General features: G+C 44.1%; 1 protein-coding gene across 10 annotated transcripts in view; it reads left to right on the plus strand.

Annotated features, from left to right (window-relative positions):
- DAAM2 (dishevelled associated activator of morphogenesis 2) overlaps window positions 1-14,403 on the plus strand; it is a 244,007-nt gene that overhangs the window by 83,505 nt on the left and 146,099 nt on the right. For all 10 annotated transcript variants that reach the window (XM_038395793.2, XM_038395798.2, XM_043511616.1 and 7 more), the window contains one exon: window positions 7,623-7,825. In XM_038395793.2, the coding sequence (XP_038251721.1) occupies window positions 7,652-7,825 (174 nt within the window). In that variant the 5' untranslated portion in view covers window positions 7,623-7,651. The remainder of the gene's footprint in view (window positions 1-7,622; window positions 7,826-14,403) is intronic.

The following is a 14,403-nucleotide window of genomic DNA, read 5'->3' on the forward strand; positions in this document are numbered from 1 at the left end:
CAGGACTGCATATCGAAGAACAGGAGGGAGGGTGTTTTATGTGTGATAGTGGGACTCCTCCAAGGAGAAATATCCCATTGATTCTCAATACAACTGTCTAAAAGTAGATAATAGCAAATGTTTGGTATTTTTATAGCACTTTCCATACAAGAATCTCAAAGGGTATAGAATCATTAAGAAGGTCAAGAAGAGTTTTCACTTAGTATGTTACAAACTGGAAAATTTTGGTTTCTATAGATTTATAGAGAACAATTTTTTGTTAATTTTTTTTGCCAAACTTTTTAGCAGTCATTTTTCAGTGAGAAGTGTGTGTGAATGGGGGGGGGGACAGGGGAGAGATTATTTCCTTCTATTTTGCCCCATCATCTGCCCCTTTTCCTCATTTACTCCTTTTCCAATTTGGCTTTAAAAAAGGGAAAGAGTAAAAGGGAAAAACAATCATTTTTGGAGATTTTTATTAAATACCCAGGGGAAAAACAATTTTTTTGTGTAAAGGCCATTTTAAATTTTTAAACCAGCTGTAACAATAAAAAATTTAAGGGTCCCAGTACCCTCTGATTGGCAAGCCCAGGTGTGAGAGAGGCCATACTCCTATTCACACACCTTCTCTGCCTGATTCATTTTATAAAATACTTTGTGTTTCACTCTAATCCCCAGTAATCTATATTTTAAAATCCTCCAGATGTCTCATCTGTCTACAGTTAGTGTTATAACATGTAGGTGGCACTTCATACTTGTGAGTCAGCATGGAACTCCAGCATGGGGCTGGGATGTGGACCTGGAAAATCCTACTGCTCTAAATATAGGTTATGGGATGGAGTGCGGTGCTGGAAAGCTTTTACTACTAAAAGTTTGGGATAACCACATTACTCATGTGAGCGCTATAGGCCTTCCCTGACAAATGGCAATAAGTTTTATAGCCGTGCTGACTGGTCTCTAGCCCAGCTCCTCATGAACAGGTGTCTGTACCACAAAAAACACCATGAGTGGTTATTAATTGTCTCATTGGTCGGCCGAGAAGGCCTGGAGATTGACTTCTCATTGCCTAAGGATGGCCACTGCAGATAAGAGTTGAGGTGTATTGATATCTCAGCATGTGAAAGCTTGTACAGCTAGTGCCTGGGCTGAACCTCCCCAGTAGATCTGTCACCACAGCTGTCTGTCTAGTATGTCTCACCAGCACTGACTTCACTTGCTAGAGGTGTTACCTTCTAGATGAGAGAGAGAGAGAGAGAGAGAGACAGACAGACACACAGCTGAAATCCTGGCCACTGCTGGCTCTATAGATCCCACAAGCACATACCATCCATTACAACTTTGGCATGGACAGCAAGGGGATGTGGGCATTCCACAAGTGCAATACATGGCACCCCTTGCCAGGGCTTGTGCCTTTTCCTCTCAGCTGCATGAAAAAAGTAGCCAATGCCCTCGGACAGGGAAGGGACATGTAGATAGGATAATCCAGGTGGCAGAATGTGCAGGCACATAAACTGCATCAAGCATCCAATGCTACAAGCTGTTTGTGTTTTCCATACAGGATATCCCTGAAGTGCTGTTGGATTGACAAACACTGTGTGTTGGTCTCACTGAGAAACTGACACCACAAGTCGCTTTTCTAGCCCATATGCTCAGTCTCCACGAAAGCACAAGGCAGCCTTATTCTGGCAGACAAACAGGATAAAGGGTCCTGGGGCAGGTTAGGACAAATGTACAGTGATAGCATCCGGGACAAAAATCAGTTGTCTTGCAGTTGATCTGGCATTCAGTGGCTCAGTTCACTTGCCTTTGCTCCTATCCCTGCCTTGTCCCCAGAGAAGCCTGACTTTGCAAAGGGATTTAATTTACTCACAAAATACAGTTTATTCTGCAGATTAAGTGGGGAAAAAATGAAGCCCTTAGGAAAAAAAAAACCACACAAATAAACCCCTGAGCTGTTAAACAACAAGTCCCTTAAAAGGTCAAAATATGCAGCTTTCGATGGACTGCACAGATCCCTCCTTTCAGACTGCTGGCAGAAGACTTCCTGTTTGGATGGGGTGCTCACAATAGGGGGTGTTTGAGATCAGTCATTTCCTATCCCTTCCTCCTCTTCCAAACCCCTTGCCCCTTTTATCCCAGCACCTCAAGCCTCTCATGCTTTGGTCCTGTCAAGACTAGATCTGGCAATTAAAACATAAACTAAAAGGGTGTGTGTTGTGAACAATCCCTCCTCTCCCCAGCAGAGGATAACCCCTTGATTCATAAAACAGCCCCAAAGTACTTCACTATTTAAAAAAGTGATGGGAAAAGTGGCCCTGCTGAATTATTGCTGTCTGTGAAGGCACTCATCTATGCCTTTATCTGTCTGATTACAGGACTGTGAAGCGCTGATTTCTCTGAGCTTCCTTTAATATTGATTTTTTTTGTTTTATCAGAATGAGAGTTTTTAATCCTTTCACAGCCTGCAGATGAATTTTCCTTCACGCACACTTTTTGCAGGGTAGGCTTTATAGTACTTGGGTCTTTAAGCCACTGCAGTGAGAGAAGGAGAAATCAAGCAAGAGGTTGTCCTATGCTGGTGGCTGAGCTTTACTGATGAGTCTAATTGCTGGGAACTGGGGGAGCTTGTGTGATGAGTTTCCTTCCCTGCAGATAGTTGCCTTCTCCTCATAAGCTTCATTTCTGCTGCACCTTGGTACATATTTTCCCCCCAGAAGTGGAACAGGTAAAACCGCAGTTGAGACTTATTCTGACGAAATTCCTAGCCTGACTGGAAGCAAGCAGTTTTATCACAAGCCTATTGTCATATAATTTCCAGCCCGATTATACTGACTCAAACAAATTTCCAAACCTTTTTGAAGTTTCCCCCATCAGTATTTGTCACTCAGGGCATAGTGAAGATTGACACCATTTTTCCACCATGATGCATCTTCATCACTTTACTTGCAAAAAAGCGTGTGCTGGGTTAGAGATGGAGAAATGTTGTCCTTTGAAACAGCAAAGTCTTGTGAGAACATGAAAACTTGCAAAGTGGGGGGGGGGAGAAATGCTATGTTTGCTCAGCTTAATCATTCACTCTTTTCAGCTCTGTCTGACTCTAGAAGGACATTGACAGGGAATTTAATTGGAAGTTTTTGCTGGTGGAGCTGTACTGAGCTTGATTCTTTGGTTTATATCAAACCTTTTCATTTGATTCACAAGGAGTTGCACCCTCAGTTTCATTTTACAATTCAGGTTTGAAAGAAGCCCAAATATCCAAGGGGGGGGGGGAAAACCCAAAACTAAAATGAAGCACTTCATTTTAATATTTTAAATCAATCCCTCGCATGCTTGGAAGGTTTGTTTGTTTTTTTTTTTTAATCTGATGAGAACTTTTGACAAACAGGCTGAGTTTTGAGTTTATTTTTATCAAAACCCAAAATCCGATATAGTGCAATGAGTGTGGGTCTGAATTTAGTAGCAAAGTTTAGCACAGTTCAGTTTGCTGCTTCATGATTCTCACAATTTACTTTCTCATCCCACTCAGGAACTTGCAATCTAAGATCACCCTACCATAAGAATCTGAATACCTCAAGACCATAGACTCTGAACCAGGTGCAGTAGGCCGAAATGGATTAATGGCCTCGTTCTTAGGGCCCTACCAAATTCATGGTCCATTTTGGTCAATTTCACGGTCACAAGATTTAAAAAATTATAACTTTCATGATTTCAGCTATTTAAATCTGAAATATCAGTGTTGTAACTGTAGGGGTCTTGACCCAAAAAGGAGTTTGGGAGGGAGGAAGAAAGATTGTGGTACTGCTACCCTTACTTCTGCACTGCTGCTGGTGGCGGTGCTGCCTTCAGAGCTGGGCAACTGGAAAGTGGCAGCTGCTGGCTGGATCCTGTCTCTGAAGGCAGCGCAGAAGTAAGGGTGGCAGTACAGACCCACCTCCAAAATAAACTTGATAACCCCCTGCAACTCCCTCTTGGGTCAGGACCCTTAATTTGAGAAACCCTGGTCTCCCCCAGGAAATCTGTATAGAAAAGGGTAAAAACACACAGAAGGCCAGATTTCACAGTCCGTGACGTGTTTTTCCTGGCTATGAATTTGGTAGGGCCCTACTCATTATCCTGAGGATCTTCCTGATCAGTGCTACTAAACATTTCCTGATGGGCAAGGTTTGTGTTTCTTCTTTGAATATATATGGCTCTCTTTCAGACATCAGGGATGTTCTTTTGTGTGAGGGGAAGATGTCTTGAATTGCTCCTGTTAATGCATCACTTCTTTGAGCAGTGCATGCTGGTGCCCATCTTATTCTTTTACCCAGATCTGTATCCTTTCATAACAAATTCGCTATTCTGGAAACTATCTCCACTAAAGGTAGACAGGCTCCTAAGCTATGAAGACCTGTCTGATTCTGCTAAACAGTTCTCCCTAACAGAGACCTCAGGGGGCTCACCAGACCACCTCCCCACTCTTCTAATCTTTTATAGTGGGAGTGCGTGGTTTTTCTCCAGGATAAGAATCAGTCCAAGATTCAGGTCAAATCCTCCATTATACTAGGGCCCTTTAAACCATTCTGTCAGTGGAAAGGGGTCTTAAAGTGGCCATAAATAAAGTTTATGTTCACATTAAGGCCCCTTTACATTGCTAGAGTGGTGTAATGTGATCTTTGTGTAAATGAAAGTCCAGGCTATTGTACTGTGGTCTGTTTTTAAGCATTTCAAACCCATGTGCCTGATATGTGAGTCAGCGCCAGGTGTGTATATTGGCCTGTGTAAAAGCACTCAGCAGCAAAGTGGTTATACCAGTGCTTCCCAAGTTCTGGCATGCACATCACCTGGTACCTACAACTTGTGTCTGGGACTGTAGCCTTCTTTACTTCAATAAGCTTGTGTTCTGGGCCCTTGTGTGTGATCAGGGCCAATCTCCCACTGTAACCCACAGTAGAGTTGGGATGCTCCAAATCTCAGCATCTTTGGTGAGCAGCGAAAACTCCGGTTTCAGGTTAGAATGTGCACAAGTGAATGGATGCAAATGTTGGCTGTTATAACACAGGGATTAGTCCAATAAATGATGTGTTTAGGAACAAGACAAAACAAAATGATTCTCCACTGCTTGCTTGCTGGTCAGAGATTAATTCCATTAGATGAGAGGAGCTGCGGGCTACTAGTTTTACTATAGGATAGTACGGGGGATCAGATGTTTTCATTACAGGGCAGCATGACTCCAAGCTTCCTGAGGTGTCTGCATAGTATCTAGGAGCAAATTCTTGCAGTGAATCAGATATGTAGGGCTGATAAGGATCATAAATCTTTGCTTTTGATTTCTCCAGGACAATACCTCAGACTGCTGATCCCACCTGTCTTCTGGAAGGAACATGGGGTAGAGAGGGGAAGTTATTAAATAGTGCTAATTAGCTTGACTCCTCCCACTCCTCTTTGCTGTTATGAACTGTGCTTATTCTGTGGACCCCTCCTACACAGTTTAATGAGGAAGGAGTTATGTCAATATGCCAGGTAGAAGACAGTATAATATTATGCTGAGTTAAACCACAAGTATACAGAAGGGGAAATAAATACAGATGTTTCCCATGACTGTTAATGTCAGTTACTCTTCCTTGTTTCCTCATCAGTGAGTGAGTGTGATTCTGATGGAACTTGCTGAATTGATGGCCCCAGAGCTGTTGAAGACTGGAGTCCCCTATCTATCCCCGGAGCAGATTTAGCATGGGCAGCAGTACTGCAAGCTTCCCTCACATACTAATATGCCTCCATCCAGACCAAGAAGGACCCACTCTGACAGACAAACCAACATTTTTTTAAAAAAAAAAAATCCAGTAATAGGGTTGTCAAGATTCCTTCCCCACTCTGAACTCTAGGGTACAGATGTGGGGACCTGCATGAAAACCCCCTAAGCTTATTTTTACCCAGCTTAGGTTAAAACTTCCCCAAGGTACAAACTATTTTACCTTTTGCCCTTGTACTTTATTGCTGCCACCACCAAGTGTCAGATAGATGATTAGATTAGATTAGATTAGATTAGATTAGATTAGATTAGATTAGAAAAATAACTGGGAAAGAGCCCACTTGGAAACATCTCCCCCCCAAAAATCCTCCCCAAACCCTACATCCCCTTGCCTGGGGAAGGCTTGATAAAAATCCTCACCAATTTGCATAGGTGAACACAGATCCAAACCCTTAGATCTTAAGAACAACGAAAAAGCAATTAGGTTCTTAAAAGAAGAATTTTAATAGAAGAAAAAGTAAAAATCCCCTCGATAAAATCAGGATGGTAAATACCTTACAGGGTAATTAGATTCAAAACATAGAGAATCCCTCTAGGCAAAACCTTAAGTTACAAAGACAAAATCAGGAATAGCCATTCCATTCAGCACAATTTATTTTCTCAGCCATTTAAAGAAAACAGAATCTAACGCATATCTAGCTAGATTACTTACTAAGTTCTAAGACTCCATTCCTTTTCTGTTCCCGGCAAAAACAGTCTTTTTCTTCTCCCCCGCCACCCCCAGCTTTGAAAGTATCTTTTCTCCTTATTGGTCATTTTGGTCAGGTGCCAGCGAGGTTATCCAGCTTCTTAACCCTTTACAGGTTAAAGGGTTTTTCCTCTGGCCAGGATGGATTTTAAAGGTGTTTACCCATCCCTTTATATTTATGACAAGGGTTTTGGCCAAAAACAATTGGAAAATTCTGAAAACATTAACTTTTTTAATTTTGAAAAAAGGCCAGTTTTGTGTGTGTGGTTCTAAAAAAACAAAAAAAACCCACATGGAATGAAACATTTTGTGTAGTTCTAGTTACAATTTTGTTGAAGTCTCTCCCATTATTGCCCTGCTAAAGTAGCAGTTCTCGAACAGTAGTTCTGTGCAGAGCCGCCTCTGTCACTGTGAGGGAGCGTGCAGCAGTCTTTTAAGCAGTGATTCTGCCTGATTTTATACCCCTGCCCTCTCCAGGACTCTCAAGGTTTCCAGAGGGTAGGGTTTTTTAAGCCACCAAAACTAAAAGAACCTCCGCAAGTCCTTTGCTCCTGTGCTCCTGGTTAACTAGCCTGCATTGTCCCCTGCCGTTTCAACTGCTTCAGTATTCTTTGGCACTTCCTGTCCTAAACTGTTGTGCAATATTGTAATCTGCTCTTTCCATGTCCTCATCACTGGTGTCTGCTTGTGGGGTAAAAACTGTTGCATTCTGTCCCAGAGGGGTTTGTGTCAGCTGTGGGTGAATTGAGCAGGGGTGTGTGTGTGTGTGGGGAGGTGTGTGAGTTTGAGTGGGATTTTCCAAAGGGCTTATCGTTGCCCTAACACCTCTCACTCAAGTCAGTGTTAAAACTCCCACCGATTTTGATTGGAGCAGACTTAAATCAATACTGACTGCTTTGAAAGTCCCAGCCTAGCTCTGTCAAACCTTTTGGGAACCTTTGGGATTCAAGATGCTTTATAGCGATGGAAGATGGTGGTGGTGAGGGTGATGTATTAAACGTTGACTAACCAGTCCATCGAGATGGCTGTTTTTATTTTGCTCCTTAGCATGACAGATCAGTCTGTTCTCTGCCCATTGCTCTGATGGCAATGATAACCACAAATAACCTGTGCTGGATTGTGCGGATTGTTATTTAACGGCTTCTCTTCCTGTCTTCTCTGCAGATCATGATCAGTAGATAGAATCTCGCACCATGACCATGGCTCCCCGGAAAAGGAATCGTCATGCTTTTGGGTTTCTTTGCTGCTTCGGGGGAAGCGACCTCCCTGAAATCAACCTCAAAGATAATAACCCCCTCCAGTTCCTGGAGTTCTCTGTCCCAATCCCACCAGCGGAGGAGCTCAATGCTAGGTTCTCCGAACTTGTGGTGAGTTTCTGCCATTGACCTTATGTTTTACAGGGTGTGGGAGAGATTTCCTGTGGGGTAATGTAAGCTCTTTGGGGCAGGGACTCTTCTGTGTTTTTTGTGTGGCATCTAGCACAATGGGGTCCAGGCCCATGACTGGGGCTCTAAAGTGCTGTGATACAAACCACACATGAGGAGGAGGAGGAGGAGGAGGAATAGGAATCATAGACTTGTTGGGAGCTGGGAAAAACCTCCAGTGAGTTGTGTAAACCACTTCCCTACGTTGTGGTAGGGTTTAGTTAATCACTCTTGAATAAAAGGCTGTGTAACTGCTGCCTTGAATAGTTCTTTGCTAAGATTCCAACTGAAAAGATGGACAATTACTTGGACACCAATAATATTTCAGGTATGAATGGGATTAAATTACTAACGACAGTGATTCTTTCTTAGAGGGTTAGGCAGATAGCCAGATTTAGGGTTGGGAAGCAATTTCTCCCAGGGCATATTGGTAGGGTTATCATGGCATCAGTGCTTTGATCCCTGATCGTTGCTCCAGAGATCAATTTCCTATGGCTGCCTTTGGAATAAAATACACTGTTAGAGTACACCAGGAGATTTGGGGTTTTGACCTGTGTATGGAATGGAGATAGTATTTGTCAGTGATTTCCTGCTGATGACAGATGAGAACCAAGTAACCACGGTGATTTTGTTGCATCTGTCAGCTAATTTTGATACCTTTGGCCATGAGGTAGTGTTGACTCAGCTGTGGGTTTTAGCTGGAATGGAAGGAGTTGTTCCACATTCAAAAAATAGGCAATACTGAGCAATTTCTCAGTTGCTCCAAGGTTCCTCTAATGTAGTGTGCTAGAGGATTCCATTCTTCATGGCCACTCCTTCCCCTCCCCCTCCGTTCACCATGTATGTGAGGCCACTGGGGGAGATGGAGACAATATGGATTATGGTGTAGGAAGAGGACACCGAGTTAGACCCATGTGATGCAGTTGACCAGATTATTGGGTGTCTGGACAAGATTGGGGTTTAGCTAAGGGTGAGATGTGTGACTACATATAAAACTTAGGTTATGCTGGTGGGGTGGAGGAAGTCAGTAGGACTGGCAAAGATGATACCAGCTCCCTCAATTGGAGTTACATGCCTGATTGTCAAATAGTTGGTAAAACAGATCTCCAGCTGCTTCAGGATGACCAAACAGCTGCAGTGGCCAAGATATTTTTGCACCATATATGGTTAGTCAGAAGATTGCAACCTTTTCCTTTGGATGTGGATATTGCCACACTGACCCAGGCCTTTCTCAGCTTGAGACTGGGTTACTATAATGCGCTCTATATGAGGTTACCCTTTAGTCTATTGGAAACTACAGATGACACAGAATATGGAAGCCTGCTTGCTGATTGGTGTTTCTTATGGGGAGCACGTTACACTAATGCACTGATCTACATCAGCTGCAGTTAATTTCTGGGTGCAATATATTAGTTTTTTCACCTGCAAATCTTTAAATGGCTGGTCCTGGCTAGCTCAGCCTGTGTTTCTATCAATGTCATACTATGATGGCTGAAGTCAGCCAAAGCACTGGAGCTATTTTTCCCATGGGAGGTCCCTGAAGTGTTTGCTCTCCACCTTGGTTTGCCAGAACCTGAATCTGCTGACCTTCAAGTCCCACTGCAGGGTCTATGATCCTCTGCCAGGTTTTTCCAGGTGGGGAGGATATGTTTCTGGGAGGGGCAATCGCTCGTTACCAAGTATGAGCATCTTCTGTGGGAGTTATGGGTCCTCAGGTGGCTAATAAGGCCAATCTTTGAACCACAAGTTCTATTACAATGAAGGCAGATGTTTTCAGGCTCAGCAGGAGGCTGTTGACCATGACTGGAAGCCAGTCTCTTCTTCCTCCTGTGCCTCTTATCCTCTTCAGCTTGTCGGCAAGCAAGTTCAAAATGCAGGGAACCATCATGTAGGACTTCCCTCCATTTTAAGCGATCCTGGGCAAGTGTGTCCCAAGTGTCAGTGTCTGTCTGTCGCACCTTTTTTAGGTTGTCCTTCAGCAAGTCCTTCTAATGCTTACATTGTCCACCCACATTACCCTTCTTTCAGCTGAGAGAACAGGACCTGTGTTGGGAGGCGATGGTCTGGCATCTGGACAATGTGACCAGTCCAGTAGAATTGCTGATGGATGATCATTGCTTCGATACTGGTGGTCTTTGCCTCTTCCAGGACACTAATATTGGTGCGCCTGTCTTCCCATTTGATCTTCATAATCTTACGAAGGCAGTTTTGATGGTGCCTTTTAAAAGGACTTTCAAGTGGTGACTATGGGTTGTTTGGGTCCGAAACTTGGACAACAGCGTTGGGAGAATAACAGCTTGATAAACAAGAAGCTTGGTGTCTGTTTGAATGTAGTGATCTTCAAAGTCCCTGTGCCATAAACAAGAAAGCTACACTGGCACAGCTCAGGCGATGTTGAATTTCTGCATCAATATCTGTCTTGGATGAAAGATGACTTCCAAGGTCGAGGAAATGGTTGACATTCTCCAGTACCACTCCATTGATTGGGCATGTAATACCTCATTTGGAGAGGGCTGATAGAGCACTTTAGTCTAGTCTTCTTGATATCAAAAGTGAAACCAAGACATGCGTAAGCATCAGCAAATACATTCAAGATAGTTTGAAGATCTTTCTCAGAGGGCAAAGATTGTGTTGTCATCAGCATACTGAAGTTCCACAATATTATTATTGTGGAAATCTTACTCTTCACTTTCAGCCTGCTAAGCCTGAACAGCTTTCTGTCCATTCTGTAAATGATTTCAACGCCAGCTGTAAACTTCCCAGCAATTAGGTAAGGAATGATGGCAATAAAAACTGCAAACATGGTTGGAGCAATGATGCAGCCCTTTTTGACTCCTTTTTGTACTTTGAAAGGTTCACTCTGGGAGCCAGTGCTGCTCAGAACAGTCACTTTCATGTTATGAAGCAATTTTAGGACATTGATTTATTTATCAGGACATCCAATCTTAAAAAGTACTGTCCAGAGGGCACAGCAATTCACTGAATCAAAGGCTTTAGTTAGATCAATAAAAGCCATGTACAGTGGTTGGTTTTGCTCCTGATACTTTTTTTCTTGCAGCTGCTGTGCTGTGAAGATCATATCCTCAGTTCCACGACATTTTCGGAAACCACTCCGTGACCTCAGTAAAATTTCTTCTGATAAGGGCAGAAGGCAGGTTGCAAGGATCCATGCCAGAACTTTGCCTGCAATGGCTAGGAGGGAGATTCCACAATCCACTTTGTTACCCTCTTCAAGAAAGGGGATAATCAGGGCATCCCTCATTTCACTGGATTTCTCCTCCTTTTTTATCTATATTTTAAGGATAAGCAGGTAAAGCTGTCGAATTAGCTCTGGTCCACTGTCTCTAAAAACTTCAGCGGGGATCCCATCTCGACTTGCTGCTTTGCTGTTCATCTGCTTGGTGGCATTGTTTACCTCATATAAATTGGGAGGGTCTCTGAGCTAATCCCTAAATGGTCATTGAGGGATTTGTTCAAGGACTTCATCTGCAACCATAGAATTACAGTTAAGGAAGTCTTCAAAATGTTCTTTCCAGCAAGAATTGATGGATTCATTGTCTTTCAGAAGTGTGGTTCTGTCCTTAGAGTGAAGAGGATTCTGAGTATACATGCACAGTATATGTATGCTAACAGCTGCAGACTCCCCACTACAGCACCTCCTGCTGGTTGTGCCAGGAATTAACTCTATCCAGCTGTGGAGCACCCTCTGCAGGTGTCTCACCCATTGTCTGCTCTGCTGTGTTGTCTAGGACCTGCATTGCTCCCTGGCTTACAGCGTCCTCTTTTTGGACACAGCCCTCTGGCTGTGCCCCACTTGGTTCTCTCCCCTTCTGGGGGAGGTGTCGGCAGTCCTCAGTCTGCAACTGCCCTCGTGGCCAACTGCAGTCCCAAAGTCTAGCCCTTTGCTTCAGGGGCAAGCCAGTCTGTATTGGGCCACGCTCCTACACTGCACCTGGCTGTGGAAGGGGGGAGGAAGAGACCCAGACCCGTCCACCCACTGCTCTGGGTCCTGGCTCAGGGACCCTCTGAGGGCAGCCATGTCCTGCTACTACTGCTCCCTGGGCCACTTCCCTTTGGCCCTTGCACCTTCTCAGTCCTTTCTTACCTGCTAGGTTGAGGCCCCTGAATCAGGCTGGAGCTTTCCCTTTGCTCCCCTGAGCCTGCCCAGCGCTGCTCTATCCAAGGTGCTATCCCTGGGAGCCAGTCCTCCCTTGCTGGTCAGGGAGAGACTCCTCTCTCTGCTTTGCAGCTTTTATATAGGGCCCAGCCTGGTCCTGATTGGCTGCCTTTCTGCCCTTCTATGATTGGCTGGGTTCTTTGCAGCTGCTCCAAGGGCTGCTATTAACCCCTCCTCTGCCAAAGTGGGTCAACTGCCCCACTACTGTGTGTATAATATATACTGTACCACTTGTACATATGCCCAGAACCTAAATGGGCATGTACTACTTTAAAAAAACAAACATTGAAATCAAATCCATTTCTGTGTATTTCTTGATACTATTAGAACTGTAACTTTCTGAGGACTTAGTTGTGGGAGAAAAGTGCTCTATTTCAGAAGGATAAGGCAGTGTTGCATAATTTTGGAAAGTGCTCAGATACTACAGTGAGGGAGGTTGTATGAGCTTCTAGACAGGGAGGGGAGATAGGCAGAGAGACAATAGCAAAGTATTTCTTAATGTGGTTGCCTGGGATAGAAACTAGGCTGGTAGATTGCAGGATTTGCCAGGGAGGCCTGGTTCACCCACAATTCCAGGCTAATGCATGTTCTTTGAAACACTAAAATAGAACAGACCACATTTGTATTGATAGCTGATCTGAGATTTTAATTGGATTAGAAAGGTTGTCTGTAAATGTGCCAGTGTAAATCAGCAAGCTGGAAGTGCTTGGGAAGGCTCTGTGTGGTATACCAGCCACTCCACTGTTTGTTCTTTTTGGTCTTTGAGACAAAAAGCAGATATGACCGTGGAGCCTTTTGACTCAAATCCCTAAGCAAAATGGTGGCACTGACACAGTCTGAGGTCTCTAGTGAGACAAACATTGCATTGCGCTCCCTGGAGCGTGCTCGGAGGGTATGGCTTGGCCTGTGCCATCTGTTCTGTAAAAGGGTATCATGAAAACTATTCTTGCACTTGACTGCATTTAGCTCTCATTTAAAAGCCCAAGCCTGTTCTCCCGTTGTGCGGCTAAAATCTGGGGCATTGTCCCACACTTTAGATGACAATATGGAAAAACCAACCTTAGTTCACAGGATATTTTTCAGCGTGGCTATTTTCCAGCCCAGTAAATATTCAGTATTCTGGACATTCCACCTGACTCTGAGGGAAATATCTTCTTTAAAGGATTCCCTCAGGTGCCCATGTAATGGGATATTGTAGGTGAGATGCGTGTCTGTATCTATTGTTTTCATGGTTTTAACTGAATCTTCAAACAGCTAGCTTTTTGGAAGCCCAGTCTTTCAAATTGGGAGATGGAGTTTGGAATGTGTTGGGATACTTTATTCTAGCAGTTGGATGATATGTTTGGGGTCCCATTTCCCCAAGCAGGTTCTCAGCGAAAGCAAGGAGGCTTTTCACTCCCCTCATGGGGGCAAATTAAGATCCTGGATGATCTTAGTGGGAGCTGCCTATGCATACGGCATGCACAGTTTCCTAGTGGGAATGTTAACTCACCAGGTCATCTGCCCACAGAAATAGGCGCAAGTTCTGAAGCAAAGGCTGTTCGTGCACCAGACCATGACACAAAGCAAACGCCCACTTGGATCCTTGTGCTTCTGGGGCCTCCCTAGTTCAGCTAAGATTGGCATCTCAAGGGCCAGCCCTAATACTTCCTGTGGCCCTACTGTATGAGGGGAAAAAACATCTGGAACCAGATTCTCTCCTCCACCTCTCCTGGTGGTAGAAGAAGAGTAGGGGAGGCCCTGCACACTGGCGCATCTGTGGGGTGGTTTTGTGCCCCATAAATGATAGATCTGGCCCTAGCCTACAGTTCTAGATTGCTTTTGCTCACTTTCCTCCATCTTCTCTTGCGCCCTTCCCCCCCAAGCTGGCATTGTGCATGCTGCCTTGTAGTGAAGTGCTGCTGCAGTTGGTGGTCTCCCCAGTGTGTCTGCTGGCAAATGTGGCCATGCTATAAGCATATATTTTCCTTTGCACAGATTTATTGACTGAACAACTACAGAAAATCTGGAAGATTTGTTTAAAATCTACTGCAAAACAAGGGGAAATCACTTAACCTCCCCGCATCCCCAATTTCTTGTTGAACTTTATAGGTATTGCAAGGCTATGATAGAGCCTTTCCAAGATGAGTTCAAATTCGCTCTGTTCAAGGACAAAGAAGTCCTAGGTTTTTGTTGTGAGTGGAAGTGATTTGCTTTTGAAATCTCATGATGCTGGAGGTTTCATCACCCAAATCTGTCAGTTACACAGGCAACCTGATCTCAAGCGTGAACTCAAACCGCACCAGGAAGGGTAACTGACTGTAGCAGACCCAGAGAAATCAGAAAAATGAAAGGAATGTCAGCT

This window comes from Dermochelys coriacea, chromosome 3 (genome assembly GCF_009764565.3).
Source record: "Dermochelys coriacea isolate rDerCor1 chromosome 3, rDerCor1.pri.v4, whole genome shotgun sequence".
Lineage (NCBI taxonomy): Eukaryota > Metazoa > Chordata > Testudines > Dermochelyidae > Dermochelys > Dermochelys coriacea.